Source organism: Scophthalmus maximus, chromosome 19, assembly GCF_022379125.1.
Source record: "Scophthalmus maximus strain ysfricsl-2021 chromosome 19, ASM2237912v1, whole genome shotgun sequence".
Classification (NCBI taxonomy): Eukaryota; Metazoa; Chordata; class Actinopteri; order Pleuronectiformes; family Scophthalmidae; genus Scophthalmus; species Scophthalmus maximus.
In genome coordinates, this window is record NC_061533.1 from 4,568,498 (window position 1) to 4,588,964 (window position 20,467).

At 44.2% G+C, this 20,467-nt stretch overlaps 2 protein-coding genes and 1 long non-coding RNA gene across 12 annotated transcripts in view; 2 read left to right on the forward strand and 1 right to left on the reverse strand.

Moving 5' to 3' along the window:
- Positions 1–2,649: 2,649 nt before the first annotated feature.
- On the reverse strand, positions 2,650–10,939 carry suds3 (SDS3 homolog, SIN3A corepressor complex component). 6 transcript variants are annotated; one of them, XM_035638698.2, is made up of 13 exons: positions 10,731–10,938; positions 8,359–8,428; positions 8,144–8,199; positions 7,055–7,126; positions 6,194–6,213; positions 5,925–6,081; positions 5,539–5,634; positions 5,342–5,403; positions 5,219–5,240; positions 5,030–5,098; positions 4,819–4,924; positions 3,863–3,947; positions 2,650–2,887 (listed from the first exon to the last, which is right to left on the reverse strand). In XM_035638698.2, the coding sequence occupies exons 1-13, from the start codon at positions 10,840–10,842 to the stop codon at positions 2,789–2,791; spliced, it is 1,026 nt and encodes a 341-aa protein (XP_035494591.1). In that variant the 5' UTR covers positions 10,843–10,938; the 3' UTR covers positions 2,650–2,788. The 6 variants fall into 6 exon arrangements, with proteins under 6 accessions (XP_035494591.1, XP_047185188.1, XP_035494595.1 ...); XM_047329232.1 differs by lacking the exon at positions 10,731–10,938 and adding an exon at positions 10,369–10,658; XM_035638702.2 differs by lacking the exon at positions 10,731–10,938 and adding an exon at positions 9,812–10,292.
- LOC118313344 lies at positions 9,182–12,333 on the forward strand. Its single transcript, XR_004794447.2, has 2 exons — positions 9,182–9,337; positions 10,904–12,333. It is a non-coding gene; the product is annotated as an uncharacterized LOC118313344 (long non-coding RNA).
- A 1,052-nt stretch (positions 12,334–13,385) lies between these two features.
- taok3a (TAO kinase 3a) overlaps positions 13,386–20,467 on the forward strand; it is a 55,785-nt gene continuing 48,703 nt past the window's right edge. The window contains exon 1 of one of the 5 annotated variants that reach the window (XM_047329008.1): positions 13,386–13,651. The gene's annotated coding sequence lies outside the window, so the exon portion shown is untranslated. Of the gene's footprint in view, positions 13,652–13,778; positions 14,009–14,251; positions 14,271–20,467 lie in introns of those variants that run through there. The other 4 variants (XM_047329012.1, XM_047329009.1, XM_047329007.1 and 1 more) reach the window with 4 other exon arrangements.

Consider the following 20,467-nt stretch of genomic DNA (forward strand, 5'->3'; position numbering starts at 1 on the left):
CAACAATAAACTCTGCATTATCCGTAGTTATTCCCAGATGACAAGTTCATCATAAGTCTCATCATTTTTGCATCTCTTTGTAGTTGCCTAGCACCGCTCTGTGGTCGTGAAAGAAAGAAATCTCTTCATGGTCATTACCAGCCGCTACAGTGTGAGATTGTGTTTGTGTCATTAGGGGGAAACTGTGGTGCAGGAGACACCTGCTGCAGTGGGAACTATACCACAGAAGTGGTTCCTGTGTTTCTGTGCGTGTGCGGATACAATTTTATCACCGCGATAAATTGTCACAACTGTGAAAGATCAGCTGCTTTTTCCAGACATGCACTGAAGTCCGGACATTTTCTGGACCGGCTGTACGTGAGAAGGCAAAAAAATACGCAATAAATAAAAATACTCACAAGAAATCCACACCCTGTAAATCTCACATGAAGTGTCGTGTGTCGTGTGTGTGTGTCGTGTGTGTGTGTGTGTGTGTGTGTGTGTGTGTGTGTGTGTGTGTCAGACAGGCATCACGTCCAACCAGCTCATTTCATGCCCTCGCAAGAGACGGAGCAATCACACCCGACGGCTCCCGGACAACAAGCCCCCTCTGAGACGAGCCGTGCGTTTTGTGCGCCGCATAGCAAAGCAGTAATTGCCCTCCTTGTCAGCGCGTGTCATTAAGTCGGGCCAAGTGAAACACGCCATCCGGTTAAAGCGAAGGGACACGCGAGAGGGGGAAAGGGATCGGGCTGCTGGGGCCGGCGGAGACTAACGCTGAATACCAAGTCGTTTGGCTGTTTACGAAGTGGAGAGGAAGTGTGAGGTGACCTGGTCAGGTGACTGATACGGAGTCAGGGGCGATGTGGAAAAAAATATCCAGCGCAGGTAGGAAGTGTCGGCCTCCGCTCTCGCTTTACCTGACTTTGCATGGGGGCGTGTCAGACTGGCCGCTAGGCGTGCCTTATGCACTTCCGTAACATTGTGATGTCACAATGGGTCAGCGAGGCGTTTCGGGAGCTCCGGGACCAGTGTTTTCTGTCGGGAAGAAGATCTCCCTTTACCACAGACTTTGAGCTTTTTAACTTTGCAGACCGTATACATAAAAACTAAAACCTATAACACACTAGAGGAATACATAAAAACTGAAATAGCATAATGTCTCCTTTAATAGCTATTGCCATTAATAAATATGGCATGTTTATAGTATTTTTCTTGGAATTAATATTTCTATAATTTTTTCTATGTATTTTATGTCTGCATTTGCCGGTGGGCCAACACGATCAGAGTATGCATAATAATATGCTAATTCCATTACAGAAGAGACTTGATGATCCCTGCAAATACGTGTGTGGGGGGGGGAAAGAGTAAATATTAACATATACACAAGTACCGATCTCGGTTTTAGGCCAAAAGAGTTGTAAAATATAGGCAAAATATCCAATATCCCTAATTCACACGTCTCTTTAACTTGCCCAAATTTTTTTTAATATATTATTTGTATCGGAAAATATTCTTATAGGGCCTTATAATTAGAATATTTTGTAAAATATGGTAGAACCGGTCCCTGCCCATATTGCATTAAAAAAGAAATCATCTTTCCTCACAGGATAATTTCCATTATCTTCCTGCAGAAGTGAGGAGCCACAACCGGCCGCCTGATTACTTCTTATTCCAGACGTTTCCAAACATGGCTGAATGGATCGAAACACAGATTTGTGCAATTATTTTTTTTGCGCGTGCTCTTTTTTTCAGGCAGCGGAGAAAGATTACAAAGCTTGTCGAAATTACCAGCAAAGTGTCAAAACAGTCAAAACTCGTCACGTTTGATAAAAGGCAGAAAACATCAGGTTTTTTTTAATAAAATGGAACACGGGTACAAATCAACAGTCAGCGCGGCAACGATGCTCCGCATGCAAATTCGGTCGCAATATATCCAGATTGTTCACATATGAGAGATGACAAAATGACATGGAAATATTAACATAAAAACTTCAAAATACACATCTTTTTCCTAATAAGCGTAGCAAAGCCTCCATGTCTTGATAACAGTCCATTAGGCATGCTGTTTTGAAAAGGACATGACGGCTACTTCTTATTTGGCCAAACCTGAAGCTCATATTTACATATGCAATACTAACAGACAAGTCCAGGGCTAATCAGTGTGTGGTTTATCTATTTATCTTATTTTTTGTAAAAAATAATACCTGTCGTCAAGGGTTTTCCAGCGATCGCTTTCTTGGCGCGTCACCGGTGGGACAGAGTGAAAGGCCTGAAGACAGATTCTGTGGGTTGACGTGAAGCTGCTGTTCTGAGAAAAATAACTTAATGGTGAATGTAAATTAGAACGTGTGGGGTAGAAAAAGACTTCTGTTGACAGCACGAGACGACAGCCACAGAAGCTGTCTTCATGACCCGCAGACCACCTTCACACACACAAACACACAAACACACACACATGCCACATAGTGACAAATAATGCTGGAAAACAGCCACTTGTCTTATATGACCAGTTTTACTGTACTAGAGTTTGGTTTATGTGGGAAAACAGATAAAATCTGATGAGCTATCCATGGCCATGTAAGACGTGTGTGTGTGTGTGTGTGTGTGTGTGTGTGTGTGTGTGTGTGTGTGTGTGTGTGTGAGAGTGGGTGGGTTGGTGGGTGTTGTGAGGAGGGGGGGGGGGGGGGGGGGGGGGGGGGTAGTGTATACTATAAAGAGGCCACATGTCAAACTCAACGGAGATGCACCAAATAGGTGAAGCGGTGCAGTCGGACGAACGGACAAATGGACCGGGTGGGGGAATGTTTCACGCGGCCGACCGCCGACGGATGACGAAGGCCCCTCTCTGCAGCTGCCCCAGGTAGATCCTCATCTTTGTGCTGTCGCTCGTCTTCCTCACCCAAATCTGGCGACAAGACAGAAAGAGAATTGTCATTTAGAAAAACGAACGACGCAGTCCAATGTAGCTGCCGCTGCAGCGACTGTTGTGTGCAGACATTCAAGACTGCTTTCTCCCAATCTACCTTCAACGGAAAAACTGGAAAATGGAAAGATGAGCTTTCTCTCTCCAGTGATCACAGCGAGAAATTAGCAGTCAGTAACTCGTCAAACACACATTAAGTCTGTGAAATAAATCTGCAGCTGGTATCTCTCCCAGTTTTACCACTAATGAAAGAACTATTGCCTTGACTTTCACAGCACAACCAGCATTTACACTTTTAGACCGTGTTGGCCATTTTCTTATTGCCAAAGAGAAAATATTGATCGACCAAAGCTGGCAATGACGACTTTCCCAAACCTGTCTGGCTTCCGACCCAAGCCCATTCATTTCTATTAAATACATCATTATCTAAAAATGGGTCATGAATTTTTCATTTCATTACCCCCCCAACAAAACAACAAAAAAAGATTTTTATGTGAAAAAGAGTCGGCAAATGCTACTCCCGATATTTTCCAGAACTTTCCTGCCAGCCCCCCACTAAAATTTTCAGACAATGTCATGAGTGAGCTTGTGTGAGCAAATCCGAATATCTCCGGATAATTCCTAGCGAGCGAGTGGGCGTTTTGATGCCTCTAAAACAAAAACTCCGGTCCTGCCTCCTGCTGCACTCGTCATATGTGAAAGGCAAACTCTGGGAAATGTCCGCGCCCAATTTTTCCAAAGTTCATGTCTGAAAACAGCTATGGAGACTATTTTCAGCTGTGGATTGATACATGTTAATACATTGATTGTATGGAGTCAAAATACACTTGAATTTGTGAATTTGTGGTGATGAGGGGACGTGTCAACCAGAGCAAACGTGTGTTTTTGATGGGCATCGGCAGCCTCCTGTTTGAAGCAGTAAACCCAGTTCTGTATGCAACATGAGCTCAAGCTCACCTCATTGGTCCCGACTGAGCTGATGACACAACTGATCTTTGTGTTGTCCTTTGATTCCAAGTAGATGGCCTGGCTCTTGTGGTACCTATCAGCGTAAGAAAAAAAACCCAAAAAGAGCAGCATTAGTTTGGCATTCAGGGTGATGGAGGGGTGAGGGATAGAAATAAGTGCAGGCAGGAGAGAGTTAGGTTCATTAGACTTAATATTACCCAGCTGAATAAAACCACATTCCTCCTGAGATAGCACTAAACAGATAATTGGACTGGAGAGTCAAAACAATTTTTTTTAAACTTTTTAATGGCTCCAAACTGTCAGCGGACAAAACCAACCCAAGGGGAATAGACTGACAACAAAAGCATTTGATCATTAAGAAGCCACAGAAGAATAACGACGCACGTGTCTCTCTGTGTCTGGGTTTCGCTGGGGTGTTTTTTTTCTCCGGCGGATAATAAATGAGACTTTGCCTTTGAAAGAACAGTTCGCACATTACCTCCCAGCTGGCGTCTCTCAACTTCCCCCCCGTCTCTTATCAGTGATTAATAAGAGAGAGCTCCATCTAGTTTTTTTCCCAACACCCCTCCTCTTCAAATGGCTCATGTTCCCGAACACATCTCTGAAAACAAGAGGGCTACTCTCAAACAGCTGGGCAGCAGAGCTCGCATTTGGTCAAGGATTTTTTTTTTTCCAGTCTCTTTCACATCCATCACCCAACATTCTCTGAATATGTGTGTTTCTGTTGTGGCTCCAAGCACCGGGCACAGTGGCTGCCAAGTTATCTCTCTTTCTGTGGCCCAGACCCCCCCCCCCCCAAAAAAAAGAGGCTGCCATCAAAGTGCTTGTAAAATGTTATTTGAGGACCGGCCAAACACGAGCCATGAAAACAATGACAACAGGGCCATCTAGTGGTGGCACAAGCTGCGGAGGGGGGAAACGCAGGGATGGAACTTCAAACTCACCATCTTTTGTCGTAGTAAAGTTTCCCCTCCTCGATGCGGGCCTCGTACCGTTGGGAGGGGCTGTCCATGGGAGCCGAGGGCACGTGCTCTGGGGAAGAGGGCGACACTGAAGAGGGGGGGGGGCGTCTGATTAATACAACCGTGCAAAACGTATGGACTAGTTGCTTTTGAGTTTTTTTTAAGGAACAGTTTGTCATTTTGGGAAACTTACTATAGCTCTTTGCTGTTTTGTTGAGAGGAGGGGGGGTCGCTTCGGCTATTTCCAGTGTTTGTTTTCCAGCTGCATGTTTAGCAGTCGTCAATGAAGCAGGAAAAAAAATGTGTATTTCCCCAAATTACAAACTATTTCTTAAAGTAGAGGAGTTAATTGTGCATGACAGAGTTGAAAAGGGTGACATACCTGGACGCTTTGGTGACTTGAGCTGTAAAAGAGAAGGTGAGAAATTATTTTTAAAAGAAATAATCACGAGAAATACGATTCAGCGGGGCCATGTATCGTTTTAATTAATTAAGAAATACTTACCTTGTTAAGTGTTCTTAGATCCTCCATTATCTGGTCGTCTGTTAGCAAATAATTTAGCTGAGGTTTGAAGAGTTAAGGAACACACAGGCGACCTCGGAACTTCTCTTCGGAGATATCAAAAAGTATCTAGAGAAAGTACAAATACTACTGACTAATTTACTCCTCAGATTCATTCCTCTTAAGTATGCAAAGGATATCTGGTGCGGGTTTTCTCCGTTTGTCCGGTATCGGGACTGGATCGTTGGGTCGTCTCCTCAGCTTCCGAGTCATGATGGGTTTTACCTCCATTGAGTCTATGGATGAAAAGAAATGATGACACATTGAGATCTGAAAATTAGTGTCTGATGATTTTTAAAAAAAGGACACACTCCCATTTTTAAATTAAAAGAAAAAACTAATTTCCAGCACAGAAAATTCAAAAGAACAGACTGCAACATTTTGTCTAGCTGTATCTGAAAAGTCTGACTCTAATCTGAAAATTTCATACTTAAATCCCGTAAAACCCCCTCTCCCTTCCACCCACATGTATTTTGTTCTGCTGGACGAGTTCCTGATTAATTCCATCTCTTTCTGGCTGCCTTACCACCTGTCAGCTCCATTGTTAACTTTTCATTCTCAATCATCTTCTTCTTCTCCTCCAGCTCTGCAATCAGGTTTTCCTTCAGCTCCACCTTCTTATCGTCAAACTCCTTCACCGCCGCCTTCTTCTCCTTGATGTAGTTTCTCTCCACCTGCTCCGTCTGCAGACAGTCGACGGGCAGAAATAAGAAAAGAAGGGATGTTTTTCCTTGCGTTACCTCTAAACAATACAAAGGTGAAGCAGGAAGTGAGCTGAAGAGGAATATTACTCACCTCAAGTTGGAGAAATAGATCTGGACGAGGAGAGGGAGGAGAAAAAACGTAACCGGTCATGAAGAACACAAATCAGTTGAATGTCATGAAATTCTTCACTGGTACATTATAAACTTTGATCACCCCACAAGACTAGAAAATATTTTAACGGGGTCACAGAGGAAAATACAATTGCAAAAAAAATTACCCTAAAACATTTAAGAAAATATCTATGAATTTGAAAACACAGTTGCTGATCATTATAAATGCATCTTGTTCTGTTTTACCCATTTTATCGTTACTATGTCAAGTTCTCAGTTGATCATTATATGGGTCAATTACCAGGTGCCGAGTTTCTTTTTCATTATTATTCTTTCAGTGCATTCTGGGCAAAATAAAAATGAGAGAACGTCGAATTTTGACACATACAGGAAGCAAAGGAAGAAGCTGATTAGAGCTACAACAGTTAATCGATATGTCTTCGGTGTGTGGACAAAACAAAACATCATCTTGGGGTTTGGGGAAACAACTAATCGATTCATCGAGAAAATAATCAACAGATTAATTGACAATGGAAATAATTGTTAGCTGCAGCCCTAAAGCTGATCAAACACAAGCCACTGAGCGAACAAAAACAACGTTTTCAAACACATCCCGCCTCCTACTCTTGAGTTTGGGCTGGTTTCCTCTTCCTACCTCTCACTTCCAAACTGTTGTTTTGCAGCACCATTAATAGCCAATGTTCTGCCCTCGCCAAACAAAGCAAAACTAAATTAGGAGGCACTCCTGAATCTTTAACAATCTCCTCCGAGCACGGTCTCGGTGCGGATGCGTCAGAGGGCAACACAGCGTGGGCCGCCTCGGAATATTTGCTCAACTCGCCTGCATTTCGGAGTCTCTCTTTGTACTGCTGGTCCAGCTTCTTCATCCTCTTCTGGTACTCCTGCAGCGTACCTGCACACAGAAAGAGTCACGTAACGACGAACGGAGGAATCTCTTTGTCTCTTTAGACGTCCTCGGACATGAACAGCGGAAAATGTCGGGAACATTTGGGTCAGTCTGGACATTTCCCCTGGAGTTTGCCGTTCGCATTTGTAGAACGTAGCAGGAGATTGTCCGAGTCAGAGGCGTTTGCAACAGCAGGAACATTTGTGGTAAATTCTCGCCGTGAATGTTCCAGAGATGTTCCTGCTGTATTCTCACATGGGCTCACTCGGACAGTTTCCGGAACTTTTCCTGCCAGTAAGTAAAGTTCCTCAAACTGTCCGGAGCAACATTTGCGTTCTCACATACGGCCCCTCCGGGAAAATTTCAGGAAAATGTCAGAAAATTTGGGCTTCTGTCGGTCTTTACTGCACTAGTTTTCCTTTGATAATTTTGTAGTGTTATTAAATTATGACATAGATGTTTGTGTAGGGTTAAAGCAAGTAAATTCTGAAGTTATTAAAACTTCAAAATAAAATAAAATACAAATCATTTATTAAAATGCGTTATCATTATTTCTAGAAAAAACATTCTGGCAGTATTTTGACATTGTAGATCCAAATTACACTGACAATACAATTATATTTGGATTTACAAAAAGCCAACAACAAGTCACGTCACAATTTCTACTTTCAACATTGGCCTGCATCAGTAAAGAACAGACAGTTGATGATTTTCAATGGCGGAGGACAGGCTGTCATCGTCCATTTCTGTTTTTCTACCCAGAGATTATGTCTCAACTATTAAAACCACCTATAGAACTGCTGCCTTTAAAGCCCGATGATGTAATCCCCAACCACCGCCATGACTAATGAGGATGGATTTGACTGTGTCCTTCAAAAGATCTCCAAGCAAAAAAAATAAATCCACATCCTCTCACAAATCTCAAACTAAACTGCACCAGTCACTAACATTTAAAAGACTAAAAAACTAAACAAACAACAACGCCTGACTCTTCTATTCATAAGAATTTATCCAAATGGTTACCTTCTTGTAACTGCTGCAGCTGTCTCTTCAGAGAGGCCAGTTTGTCTTGGTACATTCTGCAATTTAAATAAACAAAGAATTTATATCACATTTCCCTTTGGCCGCCAGCCGCATGCGGGTCACACATTTGAACAACTTTCCTCTTCAAATGACTTTTAATTATTATTACAATTTATTCATAACAGCTGAGGCAACGCTTTGCCAAAGAGACTTACTGTTCTTTGATTTCCACATAGTCATCCTCGTCGTGCTTGGCGAGGTCTGTCTCACTGGCATCCTCTGTGTCTGGAAGAAGGGGCACGACAGGAGACGAATTGGGCTCAGATTTCACAAGTACATCTCAACCAAAATGCACAACGGATTCAGTTTTTGGACAGTTTAAAAAAAAGAGAAAAGAAATACACTGATTATTACGACATACTGTACCACGAGACAATTGTGAGTTTTGTTGTTATAATTAGATTGTGCAAGATAATGCAATAAGGCAGGAGTTCACAGACAGACAGACAGACAGACAGACAGACAGGCAGACAGGCAGACAGGCAGACAGGCAGATAGATAGATAGATAGATAGATAGACAGGCACGCATGCAGACAGACAGTCAGATAGACAGACAGGCAGGCAGCAGATAGACAGATATGTATATACAGACAGACAGATAGATATGCAGACAGACAGACAGATATAGACAGACAGACAGATATACAGACAGACAGACAGATATGCAGACAGACAGATATACAGACAGACAGATAGAAATGCAGACAGACAGACAGATATACAGACAGACAGATATACAGACAGACAGATAGAAATGCAGACAGACAGATATACAGACAGACAGATATACAGACAGACAGATAGAAATGCAGACAGACAGACAGATATACAGACAGACAGATAGATATGCAGACAGACAGGCAGATAGATATACAGACAGACAGACAGATATACAGACAGGCAGATAGATATACAGACAGGCAGACAGATATACAGACAGACAGATATACAGACAGACAGATATACAGACAGGCAGGCAGGCAGCAGATCAAAGGACGTGCGTGGCACTGGTCAGGTAATGGTGGATAAGGAGATCAGGGGGTAACATCTCATGTTTGACACGAAAGATCCTGAACCTCCCTCGTGTAATCTCGGACGTCAGAGGTGGGGACGTTCAGCTCGACGACGCTAAGGTGAGCACACCTGTAAGTCCAGTGGCAGTATCACGACACCGGCCGTGGAGTGCGTGGACAGCTCGCCGCATGGTGAATTGAGGACAAGCGGTGCCCCCGGCTAACTTGTCCGGTGCCGCCAGTGAGCCCTCCCAAGTAAACGCTAGCATGTTTCACCCGAGGGCCGGTGGCGATGTGGCAAACTCGGGAGCCAAGTTCACAAGCACCGGGGGGGGCGTTAGCTTCACACAAAAAAAGAAGAAAAAAGGGGCCCGGTCGCGTTGAGCTGACACGGCAGCTTTCGTTTTCTGTTAGCATAGTGCGCGCTAGCTTAAGTTAGCCGTTTGGAAAAGAGTAGCTCGCGCAGTCAACGCGTCCGGGACGAGTGAAAAGACAAATGAATAAAACACAATTTACAGGCTGCGTTGGAAGTCATCGTCGGGGGAGGGGCGGAGGGAGGGGAGGGGGGGGGGGGGGGGGGGGGGACTATCTAACCTTGTAGTGTTGCCATCGCCTTTGCTTCTCTTTTTCTCTCCTCCTCCTCTCTGCCTTTCGTTCCTCTCTCACCGCGATCCGTCCCGTCTCGTTGGAGAGCGTGAAAAGCGGCGGCGGTGCGGCGGCGCGGCGGACACTGCACGCAGGGTTCCGCGACCTGTCAACGCTCCGAACTAACGTCACGTAGCTAGTAGCGGGCTAATTAACGCCATGTAGCTAAGCCTCCTTTTTTTTTTTTTTTTTTTTTAAAAGACAGCATTCAATTAAAAGCGCGTATCAAGCCCGGGTCATATGACGCAGGGTCATAAAACTACAAATCAATGTTGACCTTTTTTCTTCTTTTTTGGGGGGGGGGGGCGTTAAATGTGTCCGAGCGGTTTTTACTATTCACACGTTAGCTAGTTTCAAAACACGTGAGTTTATTCGTGATATTATGTTTTTCGTAAATTCGATAAATTCGCTTAGCGGCGCTGGGAGTAATCCAGCCTGAGTAATCGGTTCATATATACTTATATATATATATTTTTTTAAAATTTATTTTCTGTTGTTTACATCACCTGCTTCTGAAATGTGTCTCGGGCAGGAACTTGTTTGGCGGGCAGCTAACATGTTGTGTAGCTAACATGCTAACGGTGTGTGTGTGTGTGTGTGTGTGGCTGCAGCTCACGTCGGACTAGCTTGGGCAATTAAAACTAGATTTTGAGTTGCTAATACAATTCACAACACACACCACGAGAAATCCGTCGTTCATATAAGCGTAAACCACGGGTCGCTTCAAATGCTGCGTTAAAAGATATGTACTTTTTTACGCACTAACAGCGCGTTTCCGTTCTGTCTCCAACAAGTAGACAGAGCCCGACGGTTGTGGGAGCTTTTCTTTTTTTTTTTTTTTTTTGCTCAATTCGTTTCAACGTTCTACCTTCTTCGGAGTCTCTTCCCCGGAAACTGCGATCGTCGTCGTCCTCCACGCTGTCGAGTTCCTCCTCGTCGTTGTAGTAATCCACCATGGGCGATAGTAAAGTCGACGCCATTTGTTCGATGTTGAAAAAATGTAAACAAACACAAAATAAACAATCGATTTGTGTTTTGCAGCCTGCTTCGGGAACAGCGCCTACAACCGGCAGGACCTCCGAGCGCCAAGCTGTCCGACCTTATGCCTGTGCACAATGTCTGTATTATTGACGTGTGACGCGGAACAACCTCTTACATTGTTCAAATATTACATAAATAATTTTAGATTAAGTATCCCAGCTCATTATTGACATACACATTTATTTTTTTATGTGCGCATTAAGCACTACGACAAAAACATTCAAACAGGCATATTGACGAACATGGGGAGCTGCGGGCTCTCTTTGTTTTGGCTCCTGGTTCGCTTCACATTTAGTTTTTCTACACTTCCACAGAAGGGAGAAGAATGGATCATAATACTGTCAATGTAATAGTTAACTTTATTTATACAGCAGCTTTCAAAACGTAGTTATGGAGTAATTTGCATGAAAGAATCAAGAACAGAGGCAAGCAATAGGAAACAAAGGCAGGTTAAAGATCATACAAATATAGGCCACATTAAGACAGAAATGTTACATGATGAGAAAAGAGTAACATGAAATGAAACAAACTTAAATGATTAAAATCAATAAGATAAAATATTTGTTTGGCAAAAGGTAAACGAATGTCCTCAGGGAAAGAGTTCAATCAGGTGACCTCAGGTTAGAACACATATGGTGTCAGAAGATTTTAAATGTTCCCCAAGAACAAGTCCAGAACGGGATTTAAAAGTCATCAATAAAATCTTAAAATCAATTCTAAAATTGACCAGAACCCATTGATGGTTATTAGTGCTTCTCAGTCAAAACGCTACTGCTGAAAATGGATCTCTAACTCCTGTCTTTTCCCCTTGCTATGAAGCTACCACTATTTAATTTGTTCTTAAACATCAATACTGCTTTCCAGGAAGCTGGGGGTGCATGTAGTAATGTGACACCTGGAGTAGAAGATCCCCAAAGAGCACCTAATTATTTTTTTCGTTCTAGCTTCTGAGGTATGAATATTTCCTGTTTCTCTCAATCACCTGTGATAGTGAACTAAATATATTTGGGTTTCGAAACCGTATGGACAAAACATGTCATCTAAAGATGTCACCTTGGGTTCTGGAAAGTATTTTTTGTCTGAAATTTTGTACTACATCTGGGGTGCACACAATAGAGCAGTGAGAAGCTCTTTACACATTTCAGAATTCAGGAGATGAAAACAATCTTCTTTTGTGTTTGCACAAATTACCTGAATAACTTTGGGTTTTTGGACTGTTCGTCAGACAAAACAGGACATTTCTTTTCTTCCCATTATTTGTCATTTGTACTTGTTTTGTGTCTCTTTCAGTCTGGGGCCTTCTGCATGTCTTTCCCCATCTGCTCATTGTTTTATGTTATGCTTATTCAGTTGCCTGGATGATTTAATATATTTCCGTCATTGGTTGCTTCTATAATTATAATAATAAAGTACAATTTATAACAAACAAAGAGGCATTTTCCAGTGTTTTTCTTGTACAAAGGCCACGTTTTCACCGATAATTCCAGCTACATTCATGTTTTTTTAAATTATCTTTTTAAAAGAATGAATACGAATATATATATATATATATATATATATATATATATATATATATATATATATATTTCATTTAGCTTAGGTTGCAGTGGTCAAACATTCCATTGTATTTAAACAACTGAGCCTTGAACAAATATCCTGCCTTTTCTCCAAAGCTTTGCAAATAAAATCAGGTAAAAATAAAGAGCACAATAGAAGTTAGTCATAATCATTGAGACGAATGAAATGAACAGAAATTCATGACATTTTAATAAAAAGTTTAACCGTTATGTCCTCGAACCGTAATGGATCTGAGGCCCGCTAGAGTACCTGATTGTAGCTGTGTAGCATAAGGATCTTTGTCTTTTATATAAATTTGACTTCTTAACGTTTCTATATTCTTCTTAATGAGACAATATATTTGTAATCTTATAACATTTATCAACAGATCATTTTTTCTGTGCATGAGAAACAATTGTCCCCTTATCTCCTGGATATCACCTGTTCCAGAACCACTAACCTGTTCTAGAAAAGAAAAGTTTTTGAACTCACTGACCCAGGCAAGAACGTGCAAAGTGCACCAGTCGAAATATCTCTATATGTCATATATTGGTGAGGATGCAGACGTCTCCGGTGTGCCAAGTTGAACTTCTAATAAAGAACAGAAGATGGCGGCATTGTACTGAGTGTGAGCGACACTCGGGGCCATCGGCTGCCGGATTCAGACTTCAGTCAAGTTGCGACGGATCGGAGTGACTCAGTCTCAGTCCAGGCATCTTTCAGAAAATAAGGTGTAGGATTTGTTGCTCGCTAACTTTTCACTCATTATCTTTGTTATTTGAATCAGCATCACTCGGGAGACTTGTAATGCTGCATTTGTGCTGCATGTGATTTAGCACTTGTTCAATTTGACTGTTGTTCTGTTTGATAAAAGAAAGAAAGAAAAAAAAAAAAAAAGGGGGCAAAGTGTGGAAAGTGCTCATCCCGTCGCAGGCGCGCCGGCAGCTCCTCGGTTTCCGGCCCGTCTGGCAGCGTGTGGCTGTCAGAGCCGGCGGAGGGGGGCGAGCTCCCCGCGGCTCCGTCGTCATCCAGGAAGTCCGCACCAACTGACAGCACTTCGGCGAAGTCGCGCCGCGCCGACGGTGCACAGTCGCGGGGACTAAAACACACCACACGCTCTCCTCAACAACAACAACAACAACAACAACAACAACAACAACAACGGCGGCGGCGGCGACTTTTACTGAAAAGGTGAGAGCGGCTGTTCCCCCCCCCCCCCTCCTCTGTTGTCGTGTGGCTGTCACTGTTTGCCGCCCCCCCCCCCCGCCCCCCCTCCGCTCCTCCGCCAGCGCTCTTCTAAAAAACTGAGGTGACACTTCCTCTTCGTCTCGGCGGCGGCTAGCAGCAGGGCGACCGGAGCTAACGCGGCGGAAAGTGGATGTAAAACTGAGCGGGGGTCGGCTCCCGGGTGGTGGTGGTGGTGGTGGTGGCGGCGGGAACCCTGAAGTTGGAAGGTGACCACCGGCCACCGTTCGACTCGGGTTCCGACGTCTTCTCGGCGGCGGCGAGGAGGAGGAGCGGCGGCGGCGGCTCGCCGGGGTGAAGTGCGTAGGTTTGCTTTTTTTTTTTAACGGTCCCGAGCGGAGGAGCGCGCGCTTCGTTAATTGACGCGGTCTCTCTTGCACCTGCTGAGGAGCTCTCTTCTTTCCGAGTGTGTGTGTGTGTGTGTGTGTGTGTGTGTGAGACATTTTGACGCTGTAGCAAGACGGAGACGCGTCCCCCCGGGTTGGTTCGGTTTGTCTCCCCCCCTCCTCCTCCCCGCCCCCAGGGGGTGAGTAAATGAAGCGCAGAGAAGAGCCGCGGCTGACAGGTTGTACTAAAGAAAGTGTGCGTTCGATTTGTTTGTTGTTGTTTTTTCAATGACGACGACGACGACGACGAGGCGGCGTCAACTTGTCCGAGCGGTGCCACGAAATGTGGGTCAGCGTGCGTGCGTGAGTGTGTGTCACGTGAAAGCTACCTTCCATTCGCATCCCTTACATTGTTGTGATTGAGATTATCATTTATTATATATATATATATATATATATATATATATATATATATATATATATATATATATATATATATATATTACTATCAAACGCACAGTCGCGATGTCTTTCAGTTGTGACGCTGCAACGTCCGCTGCACACATTTACTACACGTCTCTCTGCAGACATCAGCCTCACGTCTGCACCCTTGCATACTTTGTGATTATTTATTTTTTGAACGATTGCAGTAAGAATTGTCTCGCATTCATTCAAGACAATAAAACCGTCGTTCGATTCAAAAAGTCCTTCCTGGTTGCGCGCGCGCTGCATGGGGGGGTCATCACCTGCCGCGTGCACGCACATGCATTAGATAAGCAGTAATAGTATGTAAGTCAATGTGTGCTAAGGTGACGCAGATGTGCAAGAGCGAGCCGAGCAGCACTGACTGAAAAACCCGAGCTGACCCAACATGATGTCATCTCTTCTCCTGTGTGTAGAGCGAGAGAGAGGAGGGGGGGAGAGAGAGAGAGAGGGTGGACCTGCAGCATGCCTCTCGTCGTCGTCGTTTGTAAAGATGTATGCATCAATAATAATATCATAATTGTATTTATATAGCACCCTGTAGTAGTAACATCACAAAGTGCTTTCACAAAAACATATAAATCACAGACAATAAAATTTAAGGCAAGGTAAGTTTATTTGTATAGCACCATTGATACACAAGGTAACTCAGAGTGCTTTACAGAGGCATTGACTTACATTAACACAAAGACATTAAAATTCAGAATGAAAGCAAAAATATTAAGAAATTTAAATTGACAGCATTACATTAAAATAGATATTAAATCCAGAGCGATAAAACACGATTTAATAGCAATAAAAGTGCATGTAAAGGACAATGGGACACTGGTTGCAAAAGAGAAACTTTTTGCAACCAGTGGAGTCGCCCCCTGCTGGTCATTCGAGATAACACAGGTGCCAGGCCACTTCTGCATTGACTTGACTTTTCCGGACCCGTTGACAAGCCCATTTTTATGTACAGTTTATGGTTAAGACCTGATGATTGCCACCTATTCATGGAGATTCGTGTTTGTGAGGTTTCATCAGTAGCGTTATCAAATGCTAAACCACATTGCATTGAGTGTCATCGTGCCAGTGTTGACTCGGCATAACACAGATAGTTTCCGCTTTAGTTGCGCCCCGCGTTCCTGTGCAGGCAGGTAGAACTTGAAAGCAGCCGCCGATTGGGTTCACCACTTGGTCAACAGACAAAAACAAGATTAGTCTTGTGCAAGACTTAGTTCATATCAAAAATACTGCTGCCAACGACGTTTCATCAGAGCAGGGCTCCCAAACATAAAGAGGAAGTGGTTTGGCATAATGTTCTCTTTCAGACCCAATATAGTCAAGAGGTGGTCATGGGGACATGAAAATGATAGAGATATAAGACAAAAGAATACTAGAGCCTACAGTAGGTGATGTTATCACTGTTGGTGATCCTACACATCGATGTCCACAAGAGCCCGAGGCAGCTGTGGGAGTGAGAACGTTTCCGTGCCTAAGCATACCAATAAATCTTTTGCTATTAAAAAAAATAGAAACAAAGCTGCTGCTGATGATGATGTGGTGAAAAGAGTATTGACAGGTTAATGTCAAAAGCTGCACTGAGTGATGATCGCTCTGGCAATGGCAGCTAACAGAAGGTTGGCTCCGTGTCATTGATGCTACACATCACCTGACTGTAGTATGCAGGTCATTTACTAGAAACAAACCTGGAAAAATATTCTTTGTTCTTGGACTGAATCAAACTACTGTACTTTGGATTTGGCAACAAGGAAATACTTGTGATTCTGAATCTGTTATATTTGAATGAGTTGAACCTATAAATGCAGAGCTACAGCTACAAGTGATATAAAGCTGAAGATTTATTGGGGAGATGAGGGATCTGGCAGGCAAAGGGTAAAAAGGCAGTGGCGGTCGAGCTGTGGAGCAGGGACTTAATGACGGGCCAGCCGGCAGGAGAATTAACTGGGGGAGCAGACTGACGAGGCACGGGGGGTCGAGTTGACGCTGTAGACACCTGTAGACTGCGTTGTGTGGTGAGCATGGCAGGCAAACAGACAAACATGAGGTGATCCAGAAGCTCGTTCATGTACAACATGTCAAAAATCAATGACTTTCTAATCTCAAAATTGTGTTTTCAAATTTAGTCAGCATGTTGTGGGCATGGCCCGACACTACCAGCAGACCTGACACTTTTGGGGGGGGGGTGTATATGCCTGGCAGCAGGTTTCATCATGTCCTGTTCTGTGAAGGTATTTGGATGACAGTATAAAGTTTTTAAATTGTAAAGCAGAACAGGAGGTGGATGCTTCTCCTGTCCAGCTATTCTAGCACCCCCCCCTGAAAAAAAATTACAGCCAGGCCACATCAGCACTTACTACGGCAACATTTTGTACAGAATTCATTTAATCTGAACACAGTGATCAGTGGATTTGCTCATGGAGGCAGCAAATCCATTAAAAGGCTCAGGAGAGGCAAAGCTGCGTTTTATAGAACAGTGGGAAGAACACATTTTAGTGACCAGATTCAAACCCACATGGGGCCTAGTATCCAGGAAATGCTACAGAAAGACACTGAGTCTTAGCGAGAGTCTAAATCGGATCCTGATGAGATAATTTGTTTGCACAAGAGCTTTAAATTATTCCACGAACTTCACAAAAGAGGAAATTGACTCCACACAGACTTCTGGTTTTGTTGATTCCACACACTTCTGGTTTCGGCCTTTGCCTGTTCATGTGTCATCGTCATATGTCGTCTGCACCGCACATCATCACCACTGTCTGGCAGGTCTATATAGCAACTTTAATTGTTGGCGTGACCTCTTATGCTGCGTGAGCTTCTGTTTCACAGCTCTCCTAATGTGCTGTAATGCCTTAACGCAATCTCGGCCGAATCCCGACTCAAGAACGACCAGAAGGCGTAACATGCTGGCTCGTGGCCTTACAGAACAATGGGCCTGTTCTAATTACGGTTTTGGACAGCCGCCTCTGTCCCCGGCCGTCATCCAGCTAGTGATGTCTTCCCAGATTGCATAACTCTATCTCCTCCTCCTCCACCACCCTCCTCCTCTTGGTTGGGTTCATTTGGATGTCAAAGTTCACAAGTTTACCTGGTCTGCTGTCGAAGAACCACTCAGAGATCCCTGCTATGCCTTGCGGCTTGCCTCAAACCCTGTAATGAGTTTACTGGCTGTGCGCTGGGTCAGCTCAACATTATCTGTTAGACTCTGTGAGAGAAAGCTATTGTGAAATTTTCCAAAAATTGAAAGACTTGATGCCAGTGGGGGAAAAGTCTTGGCAGGTTGTTTTTTTTGCTCTGCATCTAGGGCAACCTGTTTTCCCCCCTTCCCACTAAATAATAATCCACCTCAGCATATATCGCAACTCTCTCTGCTGAAAGCGATCAACTTTTTCTCCACTTCCACGTGACAGTAGGTTGACTTCTGAAAAATATATTAGAGAATTGTCAGTTTAGCCGGCGCTACAGCAGTTCTGGTGGTTTATGCCACGGTAGCAGAGCGCATCAAATAGTAAAGCGCTGCTGTCAGGCTTAATGTTCAGCAGCGATCTGGTTTAGCATGTCTAATATAGGAATGCTGTCTCAGATGACAGGGGGAATTATGCCCTCGCTACCCCCACCTCTCCTCCGCTGGCAGATGTGATCATGTGTTCTGCTTTTAATGATTCAGAGGACGGCAAAACTCTTCACTGCTACACCGCCATCACAGTCTTGTGAAGTCGGCATGAATAGAACGAACCAGCAAAGATATTGGTAGCCGGATTAATCTACAGTAGCAGTTACACTTTATTTAATTACCCAAATTTGAGGACTGCATCTGCACGCCCATGTTCACAGCGGGCAGTTCCCTAATCCCGTTTCTGGCGGGTTTCAAGGCAGTGTTGTACCCGAGACGGACTCACCTAATCAATCTTGTCAATTTAATTAGTTTGTGTGTTTTTTAAAAAACACTTAAAGATCGTCAGGTCCCAAGAAAAAAATGTCTACAAAGGCCCAAAAGACATAATCAGAATCTCTTTCATCAGCATCTACCTGTGGATTTATGTGGAACTGTGTATTTGCACTATCGCTGACTGTGATAAGGGAAACATGTGAAATGGATCTAGTCATCATGGCCCAACAGCTGGCGCGGACCTGAGTCATGGCCTTAGTCTACTGAAAGCTGTTATGGAGGGGAGGAAATCAACAGATTCCCCCCCCCCCCCCCCCCCCCCCCCCCCCCCCCCCCCCGGAGACTTTGCCACCTCTACTCTTTACTTGCCACTTTGCACCAATGGAAATCGTCTCTGTCTCACCACCATCTTGTTTTAGATCTTTGGTGAGTGGTCGTATCCAGCTGTCCGCAATTGAACAGCTGAGAATATCGGGCCCACTGGAGGACATGTATTGCGGTTTGTGTCTGGAGGCCTTTTTTTCACCTGGCACATCCAACCTTCTCTTCCTCTTGTACTTCATGTATTTCAGACTCTCTTGCTCGCACGACATCTGGATTAACTTGTTTACCACACGCAATATTGATATGTTATATGCCAAAATGCAGAACAGATTGGATGTTGAATACATCATTCTTTCATGTGCATTACTTGGACCGTTCTTCCCCTCCTCTTTTGTTTCCTTCCTCCGGCATATTAAACCCCTCTGTCATAAGAGAGGCATTTTGGCAAGTCGGCCTGACTGGGTGTGGGAGGTTAGCCCGAGCGACTTGATTACAGCCCTTCATTAGAAGCGTGCCTCCTATCCTTCGGCGAGGTTGCAGCTGTGACCATGAGTCGGCCCCCTCCTCCTTCACCACCACCACCACCAACCCGCACTCTTTTCAACCCCCCATTATGTCCGGCTACATCTGTCTCCAGCCCTCCTGTGAAACCCGCAAGCCGCTGTCTGCTCTGCCATGACGAGGCCAAGTTGAAGTGCAAGGGGAATTATGAGCAGCCATCACCATCACCAAAAGAGACATTACCATCGCTGATGGCTTACTTGTGTTATCTCTGCCCACCACCACCCCTCCTGGGTCCGGGGCTTAATTTAGCATCGGCAGAAGGAAGGAGAGGGCTGAGGCAGGGCGTATTTTTAGAACTACATGGTTCACTGTAAAAAGGGGTCTTTAAAAAATTTAAAGTGTCATGTCATAGGCCAACAATTTTTTCTACCGCCCATTCTGCTGACTCTCCCCTGCATGCAACCACCTGGGGGAAACTGTATGCGCTGCTGCTAGCTTAGCAGAGTGGGGCATGTCAGCCAGGCTTAGATACATAATTGTGATGGGCATGTTTGCTGATGTGAATGGGGGTGAGGTAATACACCGCACCACATGGGTCTATTTTTGGGAGCTTCATTTGACTGCCCAAAGCGCTGTTGTGTCTCGCAGTTCTACATCAAAATTTATCTTATTTTAGTTTTTTGAACCCTGTTGGTCAGTGTGGGCTACTTGGCCTTTTTTGGTAATCGCAGACATGCTTTCATTCCATAGCATTACCAAATGCTGCAGGGCTTTCAAAGGTGAGGTCGCCTGACAAGATTGGGCTGCTACCAAACCCGACATAAATGCCTGATAACTCCTCATCTGTTGGGCTACCAGAGTGTGTGGAAACCCACCCCAACCCACCCACCCCCCCTCCACCCAGTCCCAAGGGAAACTAGGCCTCTGTCCAAGCTCTGTGCATCCCTAATGCTGCGACTGGACAGCCTCCATTGGGTCAAGTGGAGATTTGCCTCTGATGAATCTGGGGGGAGATTGTTTTGTGCTCTCGTGAGCCAGCAGTGAATCAGGCTAAATGTGACTTCTTTTTTTTCATGTTTTAGTTAAGTCTGTGTTTATCGCAGGATTCCCTCTCTGACTCTGATTTTTAAATGTAACATTGAGGCTAACAAATTCTGGAAGTTACGTTGTTGGACAAGCTACTTTAACCCCTGTGTTGTCAGAGTGGATGTGAGTGATGTTTTATATTGCACA